General features: G+C 42.6%; 1 protein-coding gene across 2 annotated transcripts in view; it reads right to left on the bottom strand.

The window, feature by feature from the left end:
- The window catches only part of COMMD1 (copper metabolism domain containing 1), a 65,946-nt gene extending 52,312 nt beyond the window's left edge, over positions 1-13,634 (bottom strand). Inside the window, exon 1 of one of the 2 annotated variants that reach the window (XM_074536961.1) lies at positions 12,373-13,634. In XM_074536961.1, the coding sequence (XP_074393062.1) occupies positions 12,373-12,729 (357 nt within the window). In that variant the 5' untranslated portion in view covers positions 12,730-13,634. Of the gene's footprint in view, positions 1-11,757; positions 11,912-12,372 lie in introns of those variants that run through there. The other variant, XM_074536962.1, reaches the window with a different exon arrangement.
- Positions 13,635-13,772: the final 138 nt, after the last annotated feature.

Genomic DNA, 13,772 nt, shown 5'->3' with positions numbered 1-13,772 from the left:
TTAATAAATACATTTATTTAAACCCTGTAGCTTACTTTTTTTCTAGTATGTAACAGGTCTTCTGCAACAACTATTTTTTTATTCCAACCTTTTGGTTCCTTGCCAAGGAGGCACTCACCAAGTCAACAGAGGTTCAGCAGACTTTTAAATATTTTTAAATTTGACTTCTGATTTTCATCAAGCTTTCTTCTTGGATGGGAGAACTCACAACACACACCAACACAAAAATTATGGAACTGCTACTGCAGATGGGAAAAACGTGTGTGTGGATGATCAAGTTTCAGGCAATTTGAAAATTACATCCTTCCTGTGTTCCTGATCTTATTAAGCTTGATTCCACACAGACTTGTCAACTGTGCACATGAGAGGAAAAAACTCCTCTCAATGGGTCACTTCCATGCTTCTTCCCTCACTCCTCCATCTTCACCCCCACAATTCCCAGGCTCCCACCAAGCAGAAATCCCCTAAACACCAACCTATTTTTTTTTTGCACACAAGCTCACCAAACTATGTTCTTTGTTAAATTTTTTTTTTGCTTTAAAGTTCAATCACAGGGGAGTAAATACTCAGCTATTTTTGATCTAGCTTATAACTGAACACAAAAGAGACCTCAGCATTAGTTTTTAAAAGCATGTGAAGCGACCACAATATTTTTTCTCCAGCCTGCCCCTGCCAGGAGTCTGTGCAGCTGCTAGAAATGCCCTGTTTGAACCCACAACACCATAAAACACCACTTCCTAAATTTATTTGCAGAAGGTGTCATTTTACTGTGGTGTGAAGATGCATTTGATGACAAAAGAGGATGAAGGGCTGATGAAAACAGGCAGCCACCAGAGGAGCCGCAACCTGAGCCGTGTTCCTGCGGTCACATCGCCTTCCTGGAAGCCTCAGGTGGCTCCCCCACCCCGGAAAACATCTTCAGCTGAAGGGAAACTGAGAGCCACCAGGATAACTCAGTCTGCACCTACTCTGTCTACAGAGTAGACACTTGGACACTTACAGCACTTATAAAACAAACAATAATAACAGAAACAGAACAAGCCCACCCACGGATAACATCACTCATAGTTGGATATCCAAACTGCCTGCAGACTCAGATTATGAGGAGATACTAAAAGCTTGGATTTTAAGCAATAAACATTAAAAAAAGCACCAGCCCTTCCTTCCTGTGTAAGTTCTCAAAACATTTGTATTATTTAAAATAGAAAGAGGAAGAGTTATACAAGCAAAAAGGCAATGGAGAGTGCTCCTCAGAGAGCACAGATAGGTTGGAGGGAGATAAAACATGGAACAAAACAGAAGTTCTATTAATAGCAGATGTACTTGCAACAATAAAGGTGATATAGCAGGATTAAAAATATAAATATACTGAAATTAAAAATACAAATATAAATTGTCTAACCTGACCTGTACTCTACTGAATTACAGCAAAGAAAAAAAAATCCCAGACTTCGTCAATAGTTTTCTCCCCACTCAAGTTCAATTTTTTGCTGTGGTTTAGGAAACATTTTGCCTCTTGGGGTGGAGGGAAAGAAATGTCATATTCCCAGTAGTTCTTAAAGATGCAACTGTATTACAGAGAAGTTTGAGAGGTTCAACCTCTTTCAAAATGAACGGGCACACATATGTGCTCCCTGAACTCAGTTTCAGCAGAAGGGAGATGTTTTCTTGGAGAACATACAGATCTTTAGAGGTTACATTACTCAGTCTAGAATGGTTTCTTCTCCAGCCCTGAAGGAGCTGGATTCAGAAGCAAGAACCCTCATCAGATGAAAGCTGTTTAATGGACTATTGCCAAAGACAGAGAGGTAAATAAAAGGCAGAAGAAATCCAGATAGGACAGAAAATAGCAGATGGTAAAAAAAAAAAAAATCACGAGAGGGAGTAAAAGCAGGAAAAGAGAGACAGACACAGTGACAGTCCTGGAACTGGTGACATGACCTGTCATTCCCTTAGGAGACCACATGCTCAGCCCTTTCTTCTTCCCCCCTACTCTCTTACAATAAAAGTGATCTCTGTTTATCAGGTTTCTACAATCATTCTGGGAAAATTACTTGCTGCTGCAGACTACTGCTTCATGTCTAATCTCATTTCACTTAGGGGAGTTAAAAATAGAAGTTGGAGCACTTCTTCATTTTGAAGACATGGAAAAAAAAAAAGTTGTAGCCCTACCCTGAGTGCAGTAATGGTGCAGACATTAGCAGAGCTTGTTGGAGCTTTGCAAGCAGTGATCCTGTCAGTGAAATCAGCACAAACTTGCTTTATTAGGAACCAAGCACAGAAACAGACTCAGTGTCGTGAATTAAATTTCCACTTTACTCAGAGTACCTTGATTGTCTGCACAACAAGTTAATGGTTACCTCAGCTAATCTGTCCCTTGGCTTGCATTTGGACATAAAGCAGAGATGCTCCAGCAGTGAAAAACATGAGCTCTATGAGCCTCATCCCTCCACTGCTGCCATATATTCCCTTTTAGTGGCAAATTCTGACTCCAATCTCTCCAATTCCCAGCACTATTGTGCATTACCTGTTATTGCCACTCTAAGCAGCAGCTGGAGTTCCATTTCCTACCTGGAAGAAGAAGGATTTCTGCTCTCCAGCCCAGGCTGGGAACACACCCCTGCCTCAGCCACAACCCTGTGTTCAGAGCAGCACACAGATCAGCCAGGAAAGGAGACAAGCTTACAGACTGCACTGCTTCACAGGAAGCAAGCACAGTGCTCTGCCAGCTGCTCCTTCAGCACCTACTTTGACAACTCATGTTACATGCTGACAGAGCTGACAGGTGAGAGGGAAGCTTCCATTCTCAGGATCCCAGCCACCAGGGCTTCCTTTCAGCACAGGGAAAATTGTTTTCCCTCCTGTCAGCTCAGTGAAACATAAAACACGTTCCCCAAACCAGCAGCAGCCTGGTGGCTGCAAACAGCCAAGCCTTTATGAGGAGAAAGGAGCAGCAGGTCAAACTCCTCAGCACAGGATTCCCAAGTGTAAATCCTCCTCTCCATCCCTGTTGCTGGAAAACATCACCTGATAGGAGCAAAGGCCAAAGTAGGAAGCTAGGAAGAAACCATCTCTCACTTTCCCATAAAGATCTAGTTGCCATTTCCTGTATCAAAAATTATCTCTGCACTAAATACAATTAACATTAGGGAGAGGAAAAGCTAATGATGTGGTGAAACAGCTAAGACATAACCAAAGCCCTCTCCAAGAGAATCCCATCAAACACTAATGGGATTACCCCAGAGAGGGTGGTTCTCTGTTTCTATCAGGTTGGGCTGCTGGAATCATCCATCAGTAGAGCTGGCCAAGCCATCAGGTTTTCCCAAGCTTTTAGGAACCCCTGCCCAGCCCTGTCCCTCCCCAGCCCTGTCCCCCTCAGCCCTGTCCCCCTCAGCCCTGTGCCACCCCAGCCCTGTGCCACCCCAGCCTTGTGTCACCCCAGCCCTGTGCCACTCCAGTCCTGTCCCTGCCCAGCCCTGTCCCTGCCCAGGCCTGTTCTCCTCAGCCCTGTCCTTCCCAGCCTTGTCCCTCCCCAGCCCTGTGTCACCCCAGCCCTGTCCCCCCAGCCCTGTCCCTGCCCAGCCCTGTCCCTGCCCAGTCCTGTGTCACCCCAGCCCTGTCCCTCCCCAGCCCTGTGTCACCCCAGCCCTGTCCCTCCCCAGCCCTGTCCCTCCCCTGTCCTTTGCTGCACACTCACTGCTGTGGCTGGCAGAGTTTGCAGGGACAGCACCAGTGGGAACTGCTTGCTGCTGAAAATCTGCTTTTAGATTTCACATTTTTAGGCCTCAGCTGTTAGAAACTTCAGCAATCAATTGCTGCAAGACACTGCAACCCTTGGCATCAAACTAATTCAATTAATTTTTCCTGTGGCTTTTGTCTTTTTGTCTTTTAGTCAATTGGGGGCTACTGCTATTCACTAAACTCCCTATCATTTGTCCACACGAGCTGGACAACTTCATTAGAGCTTTCTGCTCATTATGAGACTTTTTATAGATTTCCTGACATGTCATAGAATGAACAAACCCATTTTCCTTGCCAAGCAAATGTAAATCATAAATGTACCATTTTCTTCTTTGACAGAAAAAGGGAGCTACAAGCATTTTTCTCACTTCAAAAATGTTAAAAATTTGAGCTAAATGAAAAAATAAAAAAGGAATCACAACTAATCCAAATACACCAAATATTGTTGCCATGTGTGACTGTGTAAAACTAAAAGGTACTTATACAAACAGCTTGTCAGAAGAGAATAAAAACCACTCTTGAACCAGAAAAGGCAAAAGGAGTCTGAGAGAACAGCACATCTGACGTGACAGTCTGAAGAGAGACAACAAAGCCATGTGTAAATGTCAGACAAGGAGTAAAAATGTCTGTTGATTACTTGCCTTTCACACTGACACTACTTCAGTGTGTGCCTGTATCTTCAAAACATATTTCATAATCCTGGCATCACAGTTCAGAGAGACTGCAAGGAAAGGAAAGGAAAAACTACCCACCAAGCTGAGGTAGAAATCTTTTGGCAAAGATCCCAAAACATCTGAACCAAAAAAAAATCTAACCTTATTTGGAAAAAAACCCACAGATTTTGCTCAAACTATATTTGTATTGCCACTTTTTAGTGTTAGGGAAGAGAGAGAGATGTGAAAAAACATGCTTTCAGAAACGTATTAACATGCACAATGACATGACACAATGACAAAAATATTTTTTAAATAGTTAGAAAAACACTTAAGGCTATAAACTGTTTGGACAAGTTGGCTGTTATGTCACATTTTCTCTGAATAGAATATTTTATTTCTTGTTTTCATGAGATTGTTGCAGTCTATTTTTACTTAGATGAAATCACATATAAACCAGCATTGTAAAGAGGTAAATACAGAATATGCCAAAGAATTAGAGGGATAAAAAATGTATTCCAAGATGACTGTCACCTTTAAAAATTCAACTTGCAGTCCTCAAGCACAGCAGAAAAACAGATACTGAACTCCAGTGGGAACTCAGAATGAGGAGGGAGTCCCAGGCTTGCTGTACAATTCTAAAACTACCAACTTTATAAAAGATAGAATACTCTGAATTAGATCTTAGCTATCAACCAGAACCAGGTGCTCATGCACAGTAAACAAAGGAAAAGGCAAGTCCAACTTACTTTGTTCAAACAGTCCCATTTTTAAATAGCTGGGTGGCTAAAATAAGTAAAGGAAGATTTGGTTTCCTTGTTTATGGCTGGTAAATCCAATGGTAAAAAAATATGGAAAACTACTGTGCTTAAGCTTCAGGTATTAAGAATACAAACCAAAAATGCCTTCCCCTCAAAACAAACAAACAAACAAACAAACAAGCTGCCAAAACAAAACAAACCAAACAAAAACAACCACACAAAACCAACCAACCAACCAAAGCCCACAAACCAACCAAGCCAGTTTGGTTTTCCCAATAATGAACTCTTGATCCTTCACAATGCAGGCCATCAATGTTCCACTCATTCTTACTTACTTCATAAATGAATCCTTCCCTTAAAATTCACAGTGTAAAAGCATACATTTATAATGATAATTATAGAATTAAAAACGAAGTATTTTAGGCCCTGCCTTTAAATAAAGTGACTCAATTCACCTTGTTATAAAATAAATCATCCCCCAGGGATGATCTTGGAGCCCTCCAGGAAGCTGCAGCTAATCCTGACTGCCCAGGGAGCTCCTGGGGAAACACAGGAGCCACTCAGCAGCTCAAGCTGTCAGATGTTCTCACCTGACAACTTCTGTCCCATTGGGTTTGAGGACTAAAACATCAATGGAAAAGGACTTCATGTAACATTTGCAGTGCCTGGTATTTTGTGCCACTAAAGCTTTTCCTTTTTTTTTTTTAATTAAATAAACTATTGAAAAAACAAATGTCATCCAAATGCTGAAGAAGTCAGGCTCCATCATATTTGGTCACCAGACTGGAAGAAATCCAGAGTACAAGCTTCAAACTACAATAATTCTAGCCATACTAGCAGATTCTAGCCATACCATACAAAATTTTTAGTCTTCTCTTCATTTTTTTTCTTTCTAATAAGTTGTTGGATATACTGCACCCAGTTGCTACACACTAGCACAGTCAAAAATCTAAATTACATCATGCCAAGATTGTAGCTAAGTGTTAGAAGGAATTAAAAATTTCAGATGTTCAGCTTGTAAAAAGGTTGAGTTGTGCCATCCAAATTTCCTTTTCATGCACTCGCTGTGAACTTCACTCAAGTGCACACCACACTCCTGCATCTCTGACAGAGTGCTAGTCAATGTGTTAACCACACTCTCTGAAGAAAGAAAGCAAGAAAGTAAGGTCTGTTTTCTGCTCAGCTGTGTGGCAGCCTCACATGAGAGCAGGGAGGTTGAAATGAATATTTTTACTTCCTTGACACCATCAGTTGGCTCCTAGAGCAAGCAAGAACTCATCTTCCTTCACACCAGTTGTAAGAGACACCATTTTTAGAGTAGCATTTAATAAAGAATAAAATTTCAGCACTGAGCCTTTCCTTTCTTCTAGTCTTTCTTTATGCATCAAACTGAAGACAAGACAACTCAAGTTGTCCCCTTTTCAGAGTCCCACATTTAAAATAGGAAAGACAGCTCAGAAGTAGTCCAGAAAATCACCAGTGCAGTGAGATGATGGCACTGAGCTTCATTACCCTCTCCATCATTTCCCACACACTTTGGGGAGCAGGGATGGAGCCTCAGTGGTACTGAAATAAAGGCCCAAAACTACATGTGAAGCCTAAGGGAGTCCTTCTCCCTTTTCAAATATATTCCATACAGCATGTGTTTGATGAATACTAATTAAGTATAGTAAAAGCATTTAATTTGGAATAATGATCTTCAAAGGCAAGATCTGACTCCCTGTTCTTCAATCAGAGTAGACTCTTGTTCAGGTCAAGAAAAACACTGTAGGGATCAGGTTGGAATAATGAATTTCAGCATAACCAATCTATTTCCCTTTCTGTGCATGGGAGTGTCTGTGTGCACACACCCCTCTCTATACACAGAATATGCTGCTCACAGACACACACATGTGTGTGTAACTTATGAAATCACACCTGTAGGGTTTAGGGGTTTTTGGGGTTTTTTTTTGAGAAGTGAGGTCATTAATGATGAAAGTGCTATGTCCTTGCAGAAGTCCTACAAATGCAACAAACTAAACCATATATTTGGATGGGAACGTGGGAATCAGCAGGACACGAAGCACTGCCACCACCAGGGAGTTCAACCTCCTCAGCAGCTGTTCTAGAAGTCCATTACCTGGCAATTGGCAGATTTAAGATCCAGTAGGGCATTCTAAAGCTCAGAGGTAGTGCAGAGGCATCAGACACGAGAAGAGCCAGTGCTGACCTGCCTGCTCTAGAAACACACGGGAGCACCAACCTCCTCAAGTGGGGCACAGCAACCAGATCTCTGCTTGCAGAGATGTAATCACCACTGTAATTAGGAGACAGAGAGACAGAGATTTCCTTCTTGTTTGAGCAATAGAAAGTCCACCACACCTGTAACAGATCAGTGACACAGATCTGATGACGTTTCTTTAATCTACCACTTTGCCGTAGCTAAGCTTAAAAAAAAAGAAAAGAAAAAAAAAGCACTGCAAAAGGTCAGGTAAACCATTTAACTTCAGGTAAGCCATTTTCACTGAGGTGGCACAGTCACAGAGTATCAGCATGTCACAATCCCAGATGAAAGGAGCCTTTCTGTCTCAGTTATAGGAAATAGCACTCATTAAATGGACAAGGTAATTGTGGGAGCCCTTTTGTTTCTGTCTGCCTGGAGGATTTACAGAGGTAGCTGAGGTTTGTAATGTACAGGCTCCTTGTTCACAGCCTGTTGTTTAAAACAGTGCTTGTGGTGCAGAACAGCATCACCTCCAAACCCCAGAGCCACCAGCATTAACACCACCTCCTATACATCTCCTCAGGAATCACAGTACCGTGAAAACAACACTGCAAATGTGAGAGGCTCTGACAACATAAATCCCAACTTTTGCAACTTGAGAATTCACAAAAAAAGTCATGAAAAAAATCCCTAATGATGCAGGCACGCTGCTCTTTCTAGCTGACATACCTAAGCAACAAATTGCTGCTGCAGGCAGTGGAGCACTGATCTTATCACTCCTGGCAATGTTCTTCAAACCTGTCACGTTCTGCACCCAGCCTTCCTCTCCACTTCACTGTTTTCAAGCATTTTCTCCCTCCAGTTTATGTGACCTGCCAGCTGTGCCAGCTCCCTTGTGAAGTGAGCACACGCACACCAACCTAAAAGCCAAAATAACTCACATTAAAAACAGTGAGAGAGCTTTGGGATAGTGCCCATGCACATTTTCATCACTGCCATTCAACAGGTGCTAGTTCCAGAAAACATGACATTTTTTACCCTTCTGAGACAATGCTGAAAAAGGGGAAAAAAAGAAATAATAACTGTGGGATTAGAGTTTATACAAGAAAATGTATGCTGTAACACCAGACACTGGTGAGCTGGCAACTGAGCTGTGCTCAGATTAGTGAGCTACATAATAGTGGTGTTTAGCTAAATTAAAAAAAAATAGCTGTGATTTTATTTAGTTGTTCCAGGCAAACATTAATTCAGAAAATAATGATTTTCTCATGTATGTCCTATTATAACACTACAGACATTCCCCCCCTCACAAAATTCTGTGCAAAGTTATTAATATATTTTCACTTAGCCCAACAACAAACAGAATTATCCATTATATGCTCAGTCATTCACTGGAGTGAAAAGTATAACACTACCTGGGACACATTTCTGGGCAGAAAATAGGGGGACAAGTACTTTTTTCCTTTTCCCTGAATCAAGAAGAATGAGGTTTTAAAAGGGTTTTATTTTTAGTTGGTAGATGCAGGCACAACTGCAAATCTAAGTGGCTGAAAGCAAGCAGTCTCTCCTATTAGCTCTTCCACAATTATTTTATTTCAGACTGAAGCTGCTCTCCATCTCAGCTTTCCAGAATTTGGACAACTGCAAAGTGCTCTGGAGCTCATGACCCAGCCCACACATTTGAGGAATCACAAGGTATCCGAGGAAAGGGAAGATTGGCAACTCTTTTCTCTTATTAAAAAATGCAAGAAGTTATTTATTTTCCCCCAGTTAGCAGAAATTGCTAGCAGAAATGTTTCTGTTAGCAGAAATCCTTGCTGCAGAAGCAAAGGCCTTTATCCTCCAAAGCTGAAGGAACCTTCCAAATGTTTTTCTGCTCTTTTCCCGTGAGGGCAGGTCCCTGGTATAAGTTGTCTCTTCCATGTCAAACAGGGGTAAAAATGCTTTGGAAACCCCTCTTGAGGTCACAACAGCAACTTTATAGGGAAAGGGCTGCAGTCCCTAGCAGGAGGGTGACAATCTTTAGGGACAATACATTTATATGCTGGATTTCAAGCTCTTATTGTTATTTATATAATGTAATTTAGAAATAGAAATATATTTAACAATTAATATAATATAATATAATAATATATAATAATATAATACAATCATATTAGAATATTATTATATTATTATATTATTATAGAATAATATAATTAATTATAATTAATATAATTAATTATAGAATTTAATTAATATCATTAAATATTAATTAAAATTCTATAATTTAATTAACATTAATTATATTATTATATAATTAATTATAATTAATCAATATATAATATATTATATTATTAATATATTAATATAATATAATATAATATAATATAATATAATATAATATAATATAGTATAATATAATGTAATATATTGTCTATATACCATTCACATATCAGGATATTTATTACAGATGGTAACTTCCTCAGTATTTGTCCAAAAAAAATAAGAAACAAACAACTTATAAATAAAAACTTATAAATAAAACAAGTTATAAATAAAATATAAGTTCTACTCCTCATGCTGAAACGTTTATTATTATTTAGCCTACGTAAAGTTTGTTCCAAAGCAGAAGACTTTAAACGCAGCAGGAAAGGATCCCGTTCAATAAATGCGAGAGGTTACTGCCACCAAAAGGAGAACAGCGGGATTACTCCACATGGAAAGGAACTATGACCGGTGGACTAATACTGTAAATTAAACTTATGTAAGAAGCAGACAAATTTAGTGTCTTAATCAGGATGAAATAACCTATGAAAAACCCAAAAAAACTGGGGGTGAGAATTCACAAAAGCTGCTCTCCCCAGCTTCTCAGTGCTTTGCAGCCTTCAGGGACAGGAGGCTGGGAAGGATGAAGGCAGAGGGCAAAAAACAATTAAATGAACATTGAAATCATATGTTCTCCAGGGCCAGCCTTCCTAGGGCTTTGTCCTGCCTTCCAGGATTCTCCACACCAGAAATCAGATTTTTTTTTAAAGTCAATTTAATAAAGAAACATGATTTCACTACAAAATAAATGTGACATTTTAGAAAGAGGTTGGATGATTCATGCATACTCAGCAGATGGATGGGCAGCAAAGGAAACACGTGGAAGAAGTAGATCATAATGACATCTTTCATAAACATAAACCCAGCACTACTCTCTGTATAATCCAAGGGGAGAAAAATGTAAATTTTTTACTGCTACAGTAAAAGTGACAGACTTTCTATTAATCCACATGCTTTGCACAGGTGGAATGCAGAGAGGTACTGGGAAGTCCTTCACCTTGTTTAAGCTCAGATCAGTGAAAGCAAGAGGTGATTTATGGCCCAGATCCATGTTCACTGCCTAGAAGACACCAACACCAATTAAGTCACAGGCGCAATGAACCTCTGCTTCCAGACTTTGCCATCCTGCTGTTTGCTCCCCTTCCTCCACCACCCAGAGGAAGGACAAAATAAAACCACAAAAAGGTAACAAAGACAAATTTTCCCCTGGTTTTTGTAATTATAGAGGTTTTTCACAATCAAGTATCAAAACTGGAATAAATAAGCTCAGAAATTCACACGGCAACTGACAAGGAAGGGAAAAGGCAGATCTTGCAGTAAGTTTTGCTTCTTCAGGTGCTGAGGAGACACCAGCACCCAAGAGGGGCATCCAAAGATGCACCAAGATGTTGTAAGCACAGAGGTCACTTTTGAATTTTGCTGCTAACAGCAAATACAGTGTGACACAAAAACCCTCCAGGTTTCAAGTCAGGGAGATACTAAAAGGGGAAGATCAGTTTAAGCCTCCCTACTCCCAAAGCATAGTCCCAATATAGACCTTCCCGCCCAGAACTGGCAGGTGTGAAGGAAAGAGGGCCCTCAGAGTGACGAGAAGGCCAAGGGGCTCCTTTAGGATGCTCTAGAGCACAGATCCTATAAGGATCCATAGAACTTTGGTGTCACTTCCACTAGAAAAAAAGCCCACAGAGCCCTGAAGGAATCAGTTTTTAGGATTCCACTGCAGGCTTCTCGGGGCACCACATGAATCTGATCATTAAGTAAACCACAGAACCTTCATAAAGGCACAAAGTGAGTGACATCATCCTCATCAAACTCCAAATCTCTCAATTCTGTTTAAAACTACGGACCACGTTTATAAATGTGGCCAACCCAAGCGTGCATTTACCCACAAGGTGGCAGCGGCCATCCAAGGATTCAGCATCTGGAGGCTCCCTGAGCCCATGCAGCTCTCGGGAACTACACAATGCTTTGAACGGAGACCAAAAAGCTCTACTGTGGGGAAAAATACCTTTTCCCTTGCACAAAAAGCAAAATCTGCTGACTAAGTAAACTGTCTTGCCTCATGATTGGTGGTGCCTTTTGTTTTACTTACAAGAAAGGTGCAGCTCTCCTCAGAGAGGAACAGGTTCGCGCTCCCGGGAGCACAGACCCGAGTGCCGCCGCTCCCTGCACAGCGCGGGCCTGAAGGGCTGCGGCTCCCGAGGGGCTCCCAGGGAGCCGGGGCACAGGACGGCGGAAGGAGCGGAGCTTTATGGGATCCAACGTAGGGAACCACGGAGTCCCGCACAGCCCCATGCCCAGCAGCCACACCCTGTGCCTGAGAGCAGTGTCCAAACGCTGTCCATAAAGGAACCAAGCCCCGCTCCCGGCCCCACAGCCCCATCCCCAGCAGCCACACCCCGTGCCTGAAAGCCCTGTCCAAACGCTTCCTGAGCCCTGCCAGGCTGTGCTGTGCCCTGGGGAGCCCGTTCAGCGCCCAGCCCTGTCCCGGTGCAGAACCTTTCGCTGATATCCAACCAGCCCTCCCGGACACAGCTCCAGGCCGCTCGGGGATGGAGCAGGAGCTGTCACCGCGGGCAGGGCAGGGCGCAAGGCAGGGCAGAGCTCCGAGCCCTGCACACCGAGCCCCCCGGAGGAGGAGATACCGGACACCGGCGGGAATGCTGCTTCCCCCGCACCGCGGCTCCTTTCCCCCCGCCGCCGGTACCTGCAGCAGGCCGCCCATCTTGGCGCGCAGGGCGCGGAACTCGTCCGGCGTCGCCTCGGGGTAGAGCTGGGCGCGCAGCAGCTCCTCGGTGATGCCGGCGGTGCCGTGGAAGGCGGCCTGGGCGATGCCGCTCAGCAGCGCGCTCAGCGGCCTGCAGCCCTCGGGCGGCGGCGGCGGCTCGGGCGCCGCCATCGTGGGCAGGGCGCGTCCCCGGTACGGCGGCCGCGAGGGGCCAGAAACGCTCCCCGAGCCAGCTCCAGTTCCATCAACCAGAACCTGGCAGCAGCCAGCTGGGTGCGTACAACGAATATTCGCTTTTTGAGCTGCTTTGGGCACGGAAAATACTCCACTACTCATGTAGGTTAAGGAAACGTCCACCCTCTATCCTTTGCTGAAAGATACAGGGTTTACCATTAAAGACAGGGCCAGTTAAAACAAAGGTACTAATAAAGACCAAGTGTTTTCTCTGTGCACCATTTTATACAAGTTTCAATATAAAGAAAACATTAAAATACTTCATCTATACAAACACACTGTCACAAAAGAGACGGTGTGCTCTTCTACAGAGAGTTTTCTTCGCTAATGCAACAATAATACAGTGGTATTATTTACCTCCTGATTTCAGTCATTGAAACCCTTCATAGTTGTACTTTTTTATGACATAAAAGAAAAATCACGTTGTTCACAAAGAGAAAATATGAGTTTATGATCAACTTGACCTGTTCTGCCTTGCTCTTTCTTCAGTAGAGAACAGGCAAAGAACAAATTGTCCTTGCATGAGGGGGAGCACAGAGTACATCTTGAAGCTGGAAGCACAGGAAGAAATAACAGCAAACACATCTAAAATTTCTTCCACTGTCTCCATTCATTTGGACAGTATTTTAAATGTCCTCTTCAGCCAGTGGTATTGGGATTAAACAACATCTTTAGAAGCTCTATCTGGAGATACAGGAATTTCTTTCAATCACTAGGATGAGAAACTGAACTCCATTTGGGCACAGGCTCCTCACAGCACCGCTGACCTTTCTCAAAAACCCTGAGTACAGTTCATCATTGTTCATCTTCAAAAAGAAAAGGGAGCAGGGCAGGAACTCTTCATGGTTTATCAGTATCACTCATGGAACATAAAGCAAAATTTCTCTCTGCTTTGAATTTCTGAAGACACTGTCCCTCGATGACATGCTTCCTTCTGCTGCAGCCTGAGGTGAGTCATTAGGTCCTAATGGGCAGTGCTGGTTTACTGACAGGCTGAGGTACAAACTTGCTCTTGTGATTGCCTTTTCTTCTCAGATCCCAGTGTACTCAGTGCCTTGCATGAATATGGCAAAAAGGAATCTGGTGCCAAGTGTGTGTCTTGACTTCAAAACCAGCATAAAATTACTGAGAATGCACATGGCAGC

The sequence above is a fragment of the Zonotrichia albicollis genome, chromosome 3 (assembly GCF_047830755.1).
Source record: "Zonotrichia albicollis isolate bZonAlb1 chromosome 3, bZonAlb1.hap1, whole genome shotgun sequence".
NCBI classification, from domain to species: domain Eukaryota; kingdom Metazoa; phylum Chordata; class Aves; order Passeriformes; family Passerellidae; genus Zonotrichia; species Zonotrichia albicollis.
This window is presented reverse-complemented; position numbering and strand designations above follow the sequence as displayed.